The 15,217-nt window shown below is 35.8% G+C and overlaps 1 protein-coding gene across 2 annotated transcripts; it reads right to left on the bottom strand.

Annotated features, from left to right (window-relative positions):
* Window positions 1–9,146, bottom strand: LOC145618343 (uncharacterized). Of its 2 annotated transcripts, none has more exons than XM_081673119.1 (4): window positions 9,021–9,146; window positions 7,238–7,960; window positions 7,020–7,139; window positions 1–1,306 (listed from the first exon to the last, which is right to left on the bottom strand). In XM_081673119.1, the coding sequence occupies exons 2-4, from the start codon at window positions 7,949–7,951 to the stop codon at window positions 323–325; spliced, it is 1,818 nt and encodes a 605-aa protein (XP_081529245.1). In that variant the 5' UTR covers window positions 7,952–7,960; window positions 9,021–9,146; the 3' UTR covers window positions 1–322. The 2 variants fall into 2 exon arrangements, with proteins under 2 accessions (XP_081529245.1, XP_081529246.1); XM_081673120.1 differs by having other exon boundaries at window positions 7,238–7,952; window positions 9,021–9,136.
* Between the last annotated feature and the right edge of the window lie 6,071 nt (window positions 9,147–15,217).

Here is a 15,217-nt window from a genome sequence, read left to right as displayed (position 1 = left end):
TGAAGGCATAAAGTTGATTAGTTAGGGCTAGGAAAGGCATCCTTAAGATTTGATGCTTTGTCATGACAACACCCACTCTAACTTCTAGAAATGTGTATGAACATTAACTGGTAACTATCATTTAAAATGCACATTCCTATACCTGATTTCAAGTTACCTTTCAAGGATAAGAGATCAAGATAAGGTATAAATGAAATCGGCTTAAACAAGTACATCACCAGATCACTGAATTCAGCTGACATAATCTTCCATTTGGCTCTCCCACTTGTCATAAACAAGAAACAAAGCCTAAGAAGCCATGCCGTGCAATAGAATCTTTGATTTATCTATAGGAATAGGACCCTCCTGCAAATGAGTATCGAGATGAAACAGGTGCAGGTGCAAGCTCAGATTGAGCACCAACATGACTTCTCTGGTTGTATGCAGATAGATCACGAGAGGCATAAGATAAATACAGCCCTTCATCAGCAACCCTTCTTGGTAAATGGTAATCAACAGCATTATTTGCAAGCCCCAAGTCACTACGATAAGCCTCAGTCACTGTTGACTGCGAGTATACCCCATAAGTATCAGCCCCTGCTCTTGTTAAACTTGTGAATGGATCAGAAGGGGTCACTGTCACCTGCGAGTATACCCCATAAGTATCAGCCCCTGCCCTTGTTAAACTAGTGAATGGATCAGAAGGGGTCATTGTCGCCTGCGAGTATACCCCATAAGTATCAGCCCCTGACCTTGCTAAACTTGTGAATGGATCAGAAGGGGTCCTATTAGAATCATGAGAGAGGTATTGATTCTCTTGGTAACCATCCAACTCATTAATTGGCCTTGTTGTGGCTGATACCAATGGTTTATGCTCACTTTGACCTCGCAAACCATACATTCGATACTCATTTTCACTCAAATAAAATGGCTCATGACGAGCAACTGCCGGTTCTTGCAACGAGGAAAAAGACCCATAAACTGGGGCAGGCTTCGCTAACATCTCCTGTGTACAAGACACGTCCCTGTACAGTGGGGCAGGAATCCTATAGAGTTGCTCCTGCGCAGATGGTGTATCCTTGTGTAGTGTAGCAGAGCTCCTGAAAAGTTGCTCCCTCTCTTGATTAGTCCCATAAGAATCTGGAACAGGAGCATAGGAAACTGTATCTTGCCCCATACTACGTAAATCTGGTCGGAGGCCATATCTGCGATACTCCATCTCAGAGACAAAAAGTCGATCAGAAGATGATGCAGGCTGCAGAATGACAGGATGATCCTCCAAATGAAGCTGGTGAATAGGACGGAACAGTGATCTAAGTTTCTTCACCTGCAAATGAACGGAAGGTGAAGATGCGATCCAAGCTACTTTATGTAACTATGTACTTTGTCTCTTTGTTTAGTCGCAACGTTTAGAATGTTACACTATTCACTCACACAAACTCCTATAAACATCTTTTGTAATCTATACGTTGGAAAAAATGGTCATGTGGGCACTATTAGATTTGTCCCAAAATATACTTTCATAATATTAGCTTTTTATATTTATTACCACAACATAACTTAAGAAATTTAAGTTACAGTATAAAATGTGCATTGGCAAGCATGAAATCACCAACATTGCGATTAAAAAAAAAAACAGAAGGAATTTCATGCAGTTGGAAATAAGAACTCCAAACAAAATGATTAGGCCCAAATTCAGTGGTGGTAGAAAGCTTGTAAGACACTTTTATTATCCTTGTATGCTATGTCACATGGACTCTTCATTTCACCTCAAGTACCCATGTCGGACCATCGATACCCGAACATGGGTATGACACCTGGACACTTCATTTTCATTTCAAAATCATGAAACTATTTCACAAAATAGCCGAGTCGGACACTTAAACTTGTACCCAGACTTGGGTACCCGAGTCCATATAACATAGCTTGTACGCTTATACCTAAGGGTTTAATTCCGGGTACCTGGAATTGAAATTGGAACCGGTTAGGAACTGGTGGGTCTGGAACTGAAATTGGACCCGGTGGTTCCAATTTTGGGTAGTAAATTAAGGACCCGGTTATAACCAATTCCAATTCCAATTCTCAACTTTTTGAAACCGGAACCGGTTGGGTACCCGGTTACCCAATATATTATAAACTAAATAAATTTTAAATAATTAGAATATGTTGAATGCATATAATTTATAAAATAAAAAATTATTGTTAATACCTAACATAAATACAAATAGCTTAATGCATACATAAATATAAGTATTAAACGCTAAAAAAGAACCTAATTAGAATAAGAATTGTAATTTGTATTATATTTTAACAATTACATACATAAGTGGGTACCCGGAACCGGAACCGGTACCCGGTGGTTCCAATTCCAATTCCTAAATTTTAGGACCCGGTTAAACCAATTCCAATTCCGGTTCCGAATTTTAGGACCCGGTTCCAACCAATTCCCTATGTTGAATAAACATGGGTGCGCGTATTGAGTTCAAGCGCGGATACAAGCATATGCTATGGAAAATTTGAAAATTAAAGATACGGCCATACCCCGGGGACACCACCCTAAGGGAATACGACAATTGTGAAACATTTTTTTGAAAGTTTCTACAAATCGATTAATAATATTTTACATGGTGGCCTCGTATTAAAATTAAAGCTTGGTGGAAACCATCGTTTTTTAATTATTGAATGAGGCCCTATGATTAAGCATATTTCATTACATGCTCCTATTGCTCATTTAAATGGCTAGCCCACCATTAAAGGATTAAGGATTAATTTTACTAACCTACCCTCTAGTTAAATAGTTAATTACTAGCTCACTATAAAACCTTCGACCATCCCACATGCATGCAAGACTTAAGGGATCCCGTAAGACTCCACGAGTGGGTGGGGCATGTCATTGATAATGATCTCATATGCTTAGTGCTTAACATCCTAGGCCTAGGCCTTGTTGCTAGAGCACGGGCGTTTCCATAAGGAATTAAGTGGGTAAAACCCCATCCTAACATATGATATTAATTGGGGGGGAACTAAATGGACTCCCATTACTCCATTAGATCATAGATGACATTAGGGTCGAAGTTAGGTCAAGGAAAGAGCTTAAAGTCCATTATTGTGTTACATCGAAATTGACTGTTGCAAATTATTTAGTGGGCAAGTGTGACGATCGAACATAGGTGGCTCTATAGCCATGGAGCCATGGCCCATGAGCATAGTCATTGACGTAAAGAGACCAAAAGGGGTTGACATTGACCAAACCCAGCCTCGATGGCTCAAGACAAGGCATAATTAACCCAATGGTGCGAGGCGGCTCTCGAAATGTCGTTACCATGGTCACCCCAGAAATAAAGACCGTAGGAGGTAGTTACCTTGATTAGTAACTACCTAGCAGACAAGTCTGACATCAAACGTGGCTTGCCGACAATTTCGTGAACACCACATTAGTGGGGATCATGAACACTTGTGCTTGGGATGATTGCTTTAGAAGAACCATGCAAGTGGAGTAGGTTGCCACAACCTTAGAAGTAGGATCATGGGTGGTGGTTACCACGAAGTGCTAACTCCCAAGCGGTCACTTAGCATATTGCGTGGTTGCTGACTGTTTTTCATTTTTTGGAGGGTTTGGTAGTGGGATGGTGGGCAGTTAAGTTAAACTACCCACATTGCTCCATTCCTCCTATAATGGTGGGACGATTATGCTGACATGGCACCTAGTTAAGTATGAATTCTATGGAAAGATATTGGCTAATAAACGATTAGTTAACCAAGGGGTCAACGACGGTTCTTAAACGATTATGCCACTAACAACATAGCTCCTAGAAAGTAGGAGCATTATGTTACTCGGCAATTACACTAGAGAGTGAGTGGTTATCTTGTGATAAACAGGCCACGCCCACCCACAATATTCAAGGGAGTTACAGTAGTGGGCAGTTACCATATAATGGGTGTAGTGGGCGATTATGCATGTTTGAACGTGCATTGGCCTTCAAGGCAAAGTGAGGATTCCTTAGTATGCTCTTCAGTTGTACTGGCTACAATTAATAAAAGTGACTTGTATTTTAACTTTTAAGTGCTTGTTATCCACAATTGTGTGTCTAGACACCATTACGGGCCTCAAGCCTACGAAAAAAAAAAGTAAGTCTCAAATTCTTGTGACAACCACCAACATTAGGTACCGACGAGCATCAGTGTTCCCTTATTCAAGTGACAAATATAGCTCAATGATATGAACCTATGGCCTAAATAATCTACCAATCTTTTATTAAAAATAATTATTAATTGCAGACCATATACTTTCTCTCTCCTATTGATTAAGAGCAACCCAAAACAAGAAAGACTTCCAACAAACAACTCAAATAAGATAGTCACCCCATCAAGGGGCAAGGGTGGTGGGTGGTAGTCAAATTTGGTTAAGACAGGTGTAAACTAAGGATAATTTAGTAAATCTAGGATTAAGGTTATAAAGCAAACATTATATTGTTTAAATAGCCATAAAATTAGCAAATTAGGGCACTTAACGAAATAAGCAATACAACATGTTCAATAGAGCAAGTATAAATTTTAAAAAAGAAAAAACAGTTTCCAAAGAATCTTTAATAGTTTGATTCCTGATATAATTTCTACATTTGTGAAATGGAGTATGACATGAGGGTCCCTTCTCAAAGAAAAGGGACATTAGAGATTAATATTATTAGATGTAGCAATACAACATGTTCACTTGAGCAAGTATGACCAAATATAAATAATTTACTTGAACTCGTTTCTAAGATTTAAGCTTGCCCCCTAATCTTAATTTTACGAGAAATAGGCTTAGCCCTAAATAACAATAAGTGTGTCAAAGTCTTTGCTCTACAACTAGCCTTGAATGTGGGTCATTCATATGTATAATTCGAGTAATATAGATACTTCAATACTTCATGGAGTCAAGGCCAACTTTTGGACCAAGCCCCACTTACGATAATAACAATAACAATAATAATAATCATAGATTGATTCTAAGTTGATGTCTTACCAAGATGACACTGTCGAAGGTTGTATTACATCAAGCCTCAATTCAGGATCAACATAAAAATGATTAATCTTTACCATTTATCATTTAATAAGTTCATAATAAGATAATCCTTAAGTGATTAAGTCCCAAATCATTTGCACCACTTTCCTTATAAAGGCATATTTGACAATCTAAGAAAATAATAGATCCACTTTTTTTCCTTTCTATTATGGACTTGTTCTTTCAGATACTTATTAGTTACTGTTAATAAATTCATATCAAATTAGAAACATTAATATCAAACCAGATCATAACTTTTAATTATCATTTACTTATTGAGAAATATCGTTAATTACATATTAAAGAAAATTATGAAAATTACATATTTGAAAAATTCATAATGAGACGAATCTAACAAGATTCATTTTGATAATGTTTTTCTGTCTAGATTAGTATCAAAATACAGTCAAAGTTTAATCAAATTATTAAATATTAGTTATATCACCATATCAGACCTTATAAAAATCAGAGTAGATCTCCTTGTTTCAGGTGAAGAGGTTTTATAACTTACAGTCCTAATATAAATAAATAAAAAAAAAAAAAAAAAAATTGTATACTCTTCAAAATAAGATAATTAATTTTTTTTAAAAAAGTTCATTTCATACGTAAAAGATAACTTATATACTTTTTTGTAAGATATAAAATACGTAGTACTGTATAGTTTTTTTTTGGGAAATTTTGTGGACAACTACCATTTAAATGACCACTTTTGAGAACAACTACCATTTAAAATTTTCTTTTGAAAAAACTGCCACAAAAATACAAATAGTTTGGGTAGCACTACCACATTTATTGTTTCCGGCAAGAATATCCGTTTTTGGGGCATATTTTATAAAATTTCCCTCAAAAAACCCAAATAAAATGACAATATTGCACTACATTAACCCTTGATTGGATTATACACTTCATTTGCCTCAATTCCCCCAATTTCGTAATGTCCTAAATTCAATTTTTTGACCATAAACTCTAACTTTAAGATTTAATTGAGAAATTAAATAAACTATAATGTAAAATTAAAGATAATTGACCTATACTTGTGTTTTACTATCGAAATCTCTTGTTTTCGATACCATAATTGATTGAAATTTTATAAACTAGGCTTTTTCAATCGGAAATTTCTGCCGGAAAATAAAACGTGGTAGTGCTACTCAAAGTTTTTGTGACTTTGTGGTAGTTTTTTTAAAAAGAAATTTTAAACGGTAGTTGTTCTCAAAAGTGGTCATTTAAATGGTAGTTGTTAGCAAAATTTCTTTTTTTTTTTCTAATGTACATGACTCGTTAATTGGAATATAACCTTTATTTTCTCAATAAAATAAATGATAATTTTCTTTTCCTCAAAAAAAAAAAGAAAAAAAAAAAAACTTCTCTAAAAATAGGCGAACTCTGCCTATCCATACAGGTAACAATGCTTGCTAAAACACATTCTCTGTTTATTACTTGCAAGTTACAAAGTTTCCTAGTTTTGGTAGTATTAGGAGTTTAAGTGATTACATTCAACCCCATCCATTTCATAAACGCTTTCACTTGAACTTTTCACAATTAAGGAGAGAAAACGGGAAAGTTAGAGAGAGGCATGGATTAGTGGAATGTCGTAAGAAAAGAATAATTAAAAATAGTTTAGAGTTGCATTTATCAAGAAAAGAACAACAAAAATAAAAAATAAAAAAGGTTGAGAGGAATGCCAAGAAAAAAGAAGAATTAAAAAAATTTAGGTTTAGTGGAGGGTTGTACTCCGTTTGTAAAGAGGGAAAAAGCAGAGTGGGGAAATGGTTTAAATAAGGTGGGTCGTAGACCCAAAATTTAAATGCAGCAAGTGTAACCACTAATATGAAACGCCCATTTTCGAAAGCATAACCATATAATGATACGAAGAAGTCACTAGTAGCTCCTCCGTATAAGACTAGGATAAAATCTTGTCTTTCCTAATACTAATCAACAACAATATCAATACCACTTCAAGCCAAAGATAAAAACGTAAAGAAGAGAAACTTCTTACTTGTTCAGAAGTTAGCTCAGTCTTGAATTTGTGGGTTCTCTCATCATAGTTTTCCTTAATTGCATTCTTGAAAGCGCTTTCAGGGAGAGGCAAACAGTCTTCATAAATTCTAAAGCGCACCTGAAAAAGTGACATCAATATCAATAATAATTACAGGAAAATGTCTAAGAAAAACAAAACCTTTTTTTTTTTTTTTTTTTTTTTTTGAGATGATCCACCTGAGCAGGGAAAGCTCCACCAAAAGCATCTGGCTCAAGTTTCATACCCCCAGCAGAAGATGCTTCATAGATTCCATACATGAGCCTTAGATCAAAATCGTAAAGGAAAAGCTTAAAACCAGGTTTTATACCAAGCACAACCTCCTTTTTGCTGGAAGGCAGGGCCATGACTTTGTAACGAAAACAATCAGGTTTTGTTTTTGCATTACACATGAAGATCAATCCACCAACTTTATGCTCAGAATTTGGAGCCTCGACCCTTTTTCGCTCAGGCTTACTGTTTCTATTTTTTTTCCTTTTGTCTTCCTTGAAAGAACCGTTATCTTTCCTATTATCACTTGAATTCATATTGCTTTCTTTTTCTACTCTTGCTGCTGTCTTGTTTTTATACTTATTATCGCTTTTTGGCTCATGCTTAGTGTTTCTATATTTCTTATTTTTGTTCCCCTTGGGAGCACCATTCTCTTTGCCATTTTCACTGGCATTCAGATTGCTTTCTTTATCCACTATTGCTGCTGTCCTGTTCTTATCCTCATTTGTGACTTGACTCTGTGAGGCAGCTTCTTTTCTTTTTGCTCTTCGCAACCTCCGTTTCTTTAATCTCTTCAGCTGTTTAGCAGTGAGCTTCAAAGATTCCGGAGTCTTCTTCTCAGTTGATGCTTTAGAGGAGCTATTGGCAAGCTCAGCTTTTTTCTGACTCTTCTTCTGCACCATCCTGTTTTCCTTTCCAAATAAACATACCAAATGGTGAAACTTCACAGTAAAAGTAGGTTAATTTCACTAATTCAGTACATAGAAAAACCTTGTTTAATTCAAAGAGAAGATATGCTAGGGGAAAAAAAATTAAGGGCATATTGCACATTTGCACATTATAGTGATCTAGAGTTTAAACATATGTATATGAATCACAATTAACCTCTCCTCTGTGAAAACAGCTGATAAGATCATTCTTTTTTTTTTTTTTTTTTTTTTTTTGCCACAGTTTTGTAGGTTCATGAATAAAGTGGTAGTCATAGGACTCATAATCAGTAAAGTCCCGCAAAATCTTCCCGATTGCTAAGGTGGGCACTAGCTAATATTTTTTCAAAGATTGCCTAACAAAAGACTAAAAAAACCATGGAGTGACTAGTAAACTAGACCACAAGAATAGCTCAAAGGCTAATAATCTTGACATATGTGATTACGGGTGAAAGACTGATGACAGTTTCTATATCAACAGACTCGAGTATGACACAAAACAAAAAAGCTCCATACATCAAAATCTTTGCAGACATTTTAACCTAGCAATACCTACCCCTCCGCCCTGTTCCTGAACGAAGGCAGGAGGGAGAAAAGTTCCAGTTTCATAAAAGGTCCTGCAACACATTTGCAACCAAATTTGATTCAATTTTCAAACAAGGCTCATACATTTAGGAGAAAAGTACAATTTCATAGTCCAATCCTATCACTCAAAGGTTCTGCAACACATTTGCAACCAAATTTGATTCAATTATCAAATAAAGCTCATAAATTTAGGAGAAAAGTTACAATTTCATAGTTCGATCCTATCACTAAAGGATTCTGCAACACATTAGCAACAAATTTTATTAAATCATCAAATAAAGCTCATTAATTTGGTGTAAAAATGTCCCAATTCATAGTTACATCATAACATTTAAGGCAAATTAGATTGAAATGTAAATTTATACGTAGAACCCTAAATTGAGTAAACTGAGAATTAAATTAACCATAAACCTTCAATTGTGAAAATGAAATTCGATTATTACAAACAGAAACATCTTACCTAAGAAACTGCTTCAATGGAAGATATAAATATCAAAAGTCGCTTTAATGGAGAACGTTAAGTGCGCTACAATGGAAAATTGAGAGAATGAGAAGAGAGCAATGTTTTCGACCAGTACATTTTTTTTTCAAATTTATTTTAACAAATAAATACTCTTTGCTTTTTTTTATATGCATCAGTTTTGACCGGCACATTTGTCAAGATGTTACTTTGACTATAAATATCTTTAATTGTGTATTAGTAAAAATTATAACAAACTTATATTGTGAAACTAGACATTATGATGAATCTAATGATATATAGTATAATAACATTTATTTATTTTTTAGAGGTGAAAAAATTAAGTCAACCATGGTATGTGAATAGTGCAATTGTCAAAGTGATGCATATAAAAAAACGGAGGGAGTAAATGTTTATTTAAATATTTGCCATTAGTGTAAAGGCGAGTTAAATACTACCTACGTTTCATATTATTTGTAACAATTTGACATAAAGTAGAGAGAAAAATATATAATCGTTGCAAATAATATGAAACTGAGGTAATATAATACTCCCTCCGTCCCCAAATGATAGTCCCTTATGGGCAAAAATCACGGGAATTAAGAAACTTAAATAAAAGTAGTAAAATTACATTGGAAAGATAAATTTACATTGGGTATGTAAAATAGTAGAGAGAGAAAGTAATAAAAGTATATTGGAAAACAAAATTTATATAGGATAGATAAATTTGCACAAATATTGTTGTAATTAGAGAGAATTTTGATAAAAAATTGATATTAATGGTACTTGAAAAAAGCAAATGGGACTATCATTTTGGAACTAACAATAAGCTATAAGGGACTATCATTTGGGGACGGAGGGAGTAATAGGGTCTAACCTTTTCATTTTGTCACTTTTTGGGACCTCCCACTTTTTTTTTCACCTTTTGGGACCTTTAGCTAAGTTTTCGGTCAGCAAAAGTCAGTCCCTTATTTCATTATTTATCCTAAAAAAGTTAGTCCCTTCATTGGAATTTGCACAAATAAGTGAGTCCCTTCATTAATTTAAGCATGAATATGCAAAACAAGAGTATATTATCCAAATATTCAACGGAAAATTAATTCCCCAAAATAAAAGCTACATCAATATTCATCTAGCCGTTTAAATTCAAAAAAAAAAAAAAATTAAAATCCATAAATGCAGCAGCACCAAGCCTTCAGTACATCATTTTTCTTCTCCAATCTCTGCAAAAACATAGGAATGGGTAGTGTCACAAATTTCTGCATATGTTCCAAAAGGGTTACTTGGAGAATTTCAAGAACAACCAAAAATCCTTTTAGGAGATTTCATATATGCCAAAATTACATGAAACCTAATGGATGTGACTTTTGGGAGTGGATTGATGATGATTATGAATGGGGGGTGAACAACGAAATGATCAAACTGATACAAAGCAATGACAAGCTGCATGAAATGGAAGAAATTAGGAAAAATCATGTTTCATTTTATAGGATTGTAATCTTAACTCTACTTATGGTGATTGTTGTAATGTATGTAAAATTGAGTTAGGGTTTGTGAAGAAAAATACCTTGTTAGTACATCCGAACTGCTCTAGTAGTTGATCTGAGGTTGGATTGTGTTTGAGTTGTCTGTGATGTATGAATTGGCTGTAATAATTATCAATAAAAGCTTAATTACTCATAAGTTTGTTGTTGTTTGAACTAACAATAAGTACAAATGGGATGTTTAAGCTTACCATTGCAGGTCTGATGTACCCATTTGGGTAAGTATAGACACCTACACCTCTTTGATGCATAGGCAGATTCGTCTGACTTTGCTAGGTGCTTGGAATGGCCTGATCAGGCTGCTGTTGGGTCTGTTTTCTCTTCTTAGCCCCTAGCCTACAGCGGATGACTCTCCTGTCTGTGATGCATTCTTGGTAGACTTTGGAGGGGCGGGCTATTTGAGTGGCAATGGGCATTTGGTTCTGTTATGCCCTGGCTCCCTGCAGTTGCTGCACTTGTGAGCTTCCCCCCCTTTTGGACAACTTAATACCTTCAACCTCACCAAGTGATGGCTTTTTTTAGTAGTTGGCCTGTGTTGAACCTTTTTAACTTGTGGTGCTTGAATTGGTGCATAGGGTGATTTAGGCCACTGTTAAGGACCATTCAAAGGCTCTAAAGGATAATCATATGCCTTAAGATAGGTTTCTATTCTGAACTACTCAAAGACATAGTGCTCAGGATGCTCAACTGCCTTCCATATAGCTACCACAGTATGATGGCATGGCACACCACTAATTTGTCATGCATTGCAACTACATGTCTTGTCTAGTAAGCTTACAACATATCTTGTTTGTGTAGCTCCTTCCCTCACTCCATAGCAGTAGTGGCCATTCCAAAATGCAGATCACCCTCTAGCATTAATTATTGATTTCTCTTACCTTGTTTGGATTCTAGGACATATACTGATCTCTTTTTTGGCAATGAAATCTCTTTTTTTTTTTTGTGTTTTTTATGCAACCTCCCTATCAAGCTTTCCCTTTTGTCCATTAACATTGTTATAAAAGGCTTATGCCTTCTAGACGGAATATAAGCACTAAAGACTTCATTCATGTTGTTGTCAATGTTGTCACGTGTGGATTGGGGTGTGATGAATGCCATGACCCATTTTATATAATTACTTTTGAGCAAGCCTTGCCCTACAACAGCTGAAATCTTACTTAACTCATACAAATTCCTCTTGAATCTGCTCTTAGTAGTTGACTTTGCTATTCTCCAAAAGCCAAGTCTATACTGCAAACTCCCTCCAAACACTGACCCGTGATATGTTATTTTTTTATAAAATATATATATAAACTACAGTTGCTAGGGTTTGTTTTCTATTTCACTTAGCAGCAGCCACCTTCTTCTCTCTCCTTCATCTCCCCCTATCTCTCTCCTCCAACTTTCTCTATCCACTTCTTCTCTCTTTCCCCGTCTCCTTTGTCTCTCTCCGTCCTCGTCCCCATCTCTCTCCGATCCTTTGTCTATCTCTTTCTCCGCCTTTCTCTCTCCCCGTCCCTCTCTCTTCTTTCAGCAATTAAATCGAAGCAACAAATAACGCAGCAACAATTTCTTGAATCCCAGCAAATCGAAGCAACCCGTAGGTGCGGTGCAGTGCTGTGCTTGCTTCGGTAAGGTGGCGGGTCATGTCTTCTCAAGCCAACTCCATTTTCATTATTCATGCTCAGATCTACAAGATTTACAAATTTTCAAAATACTAATGGAGTATATTTGTTAAATAGGGATGAATATGTTTACCCAAATTAATTTGGGTTTTATTGTTTTACAATTCAATTAGTAGTAAATTAATCTTTTATTGTGTTCGAATTAGTATATTCATTCATGGATTTGATATTATAAAGTTCAAGTACTATTTTAATTTTCTCTTGAGGTTGTATAAATGTATAACTTGTTCATATTAACTTGTTAATTGGTTTTTTTAATTTTTTTTTGATGCAAGGTTTTTTTATTAATCTATGTTATATACTTTTTTTTTTGAGGAAATCTATGTTATATACTTACTGATGCTAGAATGCCAGTCTCATATAATTATATGAGAAATTTTATACGGTACATATAAAATAAATAGACCTTTTTTGAAAAAAAAAATAATAAAAAAAATAAGTCGGGTACCCTGTGACCCGACCCGAGAAAATCGGGTACCCGATAGCCGGGTACCCGATTTTCTCGGGTCGGGACATGGGCCGGTTACCTAACTACCTGCAATCCCGGGTACCCGAAAATCCGGGTAACCGGATTTGAACAGCCCTAGCCACTAGCAGCTGGCCACCAAATGGACCTTTGAGGAAACAACCATCCAATCTAAAAAATGGCCTACATCCAGCTAGAAATCCTTTCTTTAAGGCAGCAAAAACACAAATACACTATCTCTAATAACACATTATTGTTCAGTTGAACTTGATTGTATTCTCAAGGTTAGAACTAAGTATCTCTTATGCATATCTGTACAACAAAGAAAACTGCTCCCTATACTCACCCAATATTAGCTCTTGAGCCATTCTCCTTGCCTTAAGAGCCATCCACAATGTGATTTTGATACCCCATTCAGTCCAAACTGTGTCAACAATTTCTTGGCACTTCAAATAGGGGTTCACATTGAACTTTGGATGATAATGCTTAGCAATCCATGATTGCTCTAATCTTCCTGACTTTAGCTAATCTACCATAGTTATGTTGTGGGAAGTGTGTTTTCACTGTCATTGTCCCTTTCCCTCCCCGAAGTGAAGCCCACAAATACCACTGGCAGTCTTTCCCGTTACACCTAGCACCAATCCTCTTCTTGTCATTTTTTGTGTAATGAACATCTCTCCCTATACTGACACAATAAGAAGTGATTGCTAACCTCAGTGCCACATATCCTCAAATTCTTGTCCTAAATAAAATGGTGACTGCACTTCTACCCTCCCCCTAAGTGGTTTATTTAAGTTGAACTTTGGTTTTACTGTTTTAGTCTTCATAGGCTGTGGTAGAAGGTAACCACAGTCTTCCTCATTGTCAAAGTGGGGGGTGATTCTAGGTAAAAACTAGAATCTTCACCATCATCACTACTTACATCTATGTTGCCTTCACCTGACCTAGATGCAAGTCTATTCAGAGACTCTTCTTCTTGAGTGAACTGAAACTCATTATCTATATCCACCCTAACTTTCTCCCTAGCATCTTTCACTTCAACATCATCAATATACTCCCCTCTTCATCATAGTCTATGTCGTCTTCTAAATTGATAGTGCATTTAAGTTATAATCACATGTGTCAAACTTATTTTAACCTAGACCCATTTCTTCAGGCTCATCCACTACAACTGAAAGACTACTAGACCCATAAGCATTCCCTAACCCAATATAAAAACCTTGTACGTACAGTGTCATGATCATGTTCAATGTACACATCAACTATCTTATACTCAAACAATATACTCTTAAGTTTGGTGAAATGCATTCATCATATGACAAGAATCTAACACCATTTGACAAATTTTTCAACGGATCACAATAGAGCAATTTTCATTGTTGTAGCCTAAAGAGTTGATAAGAGATTTCAGAAATGTACCATCAAAATCATCACCCAACTCATTGAATACCTTCACTTGTCCCCCAACATAGTTTGAAATGGGGTTATTCTGCCACTATCCACCATGATGAAGAATGATACATGGTGCAATGTCATCAACCATTTCTACACAACATTTATTTCAAGATTTTATGTTAACATTATCATCATTTGAATTATTGCATAAAATAAATCAAATATCCAATTTAATTATCAATTTCAATACTAATCACAAACAACTTATAAGACAACAAATTGACAACATAATCAATATTCATTACTTCATTCATTTCAAAAGATTCAATTACACCATTATTGTCAAAGTTGTGACAAGGTGTTACAAAAACCTACCTCACCTTGTTACCCAAGCACGCATTAACAAAATAAAAAAAAAAACATCCAATACAACACTACTTCCCTAAGGGCTACAAGCAACCAAAAAATAATACAGCCCCATAATTATTAGCTACAACCGCCAAGGATGACCCCAAAATGCTAACTACAACTACCCATCCACAACAAAGACTACTCCTCCCCAAACAACCAAGGGAATTCATGACAATAGGTTGTCCAATCACCAGTCATGTGAGCCCAAAGTCATGACCTCCATTGTTAACGAGGTCATCAGCTTCCCAACCCTTGTGGGAGTTGAAGTTGTTAAAATGACGGTAGACCACAATCCTACGCTTATGGACCATCTTTTGTCGGTCCATACAATCCCTCATAGCCACAAGTTGCTCTCCCCAAGATAGTTTGGGGAATACATGAAGCACCATTATTTGCTCTATCCCAAGAACAGGATTAGCCTCCTCCGGCCATATCGTATCATCTTCCTCCACCTCTTATATGTGTTTGAGGCCGCGACCATTGCAACTGGGTCAAGCCTTGGGAAAACATGAAAACGTAGGACATCAAGGTGTAGCAAAGGGTGAGCATTTTCAAGTCCGTCCATTTCACTCCTACAATCACCAAACACAACAATTTTTTAAAACATTTAACACTAACACTCTTTTTCAACTAAACCCTAACCATAACTCATGTTATCGACTAATTACAATAAAATAACGATCACCAAACACATAAACTACATGTACACAACGCTAA

This window comes from Chenopodium album, chromosome 26 (assembly GCF_948465745.1).
Source record: "Chenopodium album chromosome 26, dcCheAlbu1.1, whole genome shotgun sequence".
In the NCBI taxonomy this organism is placed as follows: Eukaryota; Viridiplantae; Streptophyta; class Magnoliopsida; order Caryophyllales; family Amaranthaceae; genus Chenopodium; species Chenopodium album.
This window is presented reverse-complemented; position numbering and strand designations above follow the sequence as displayed.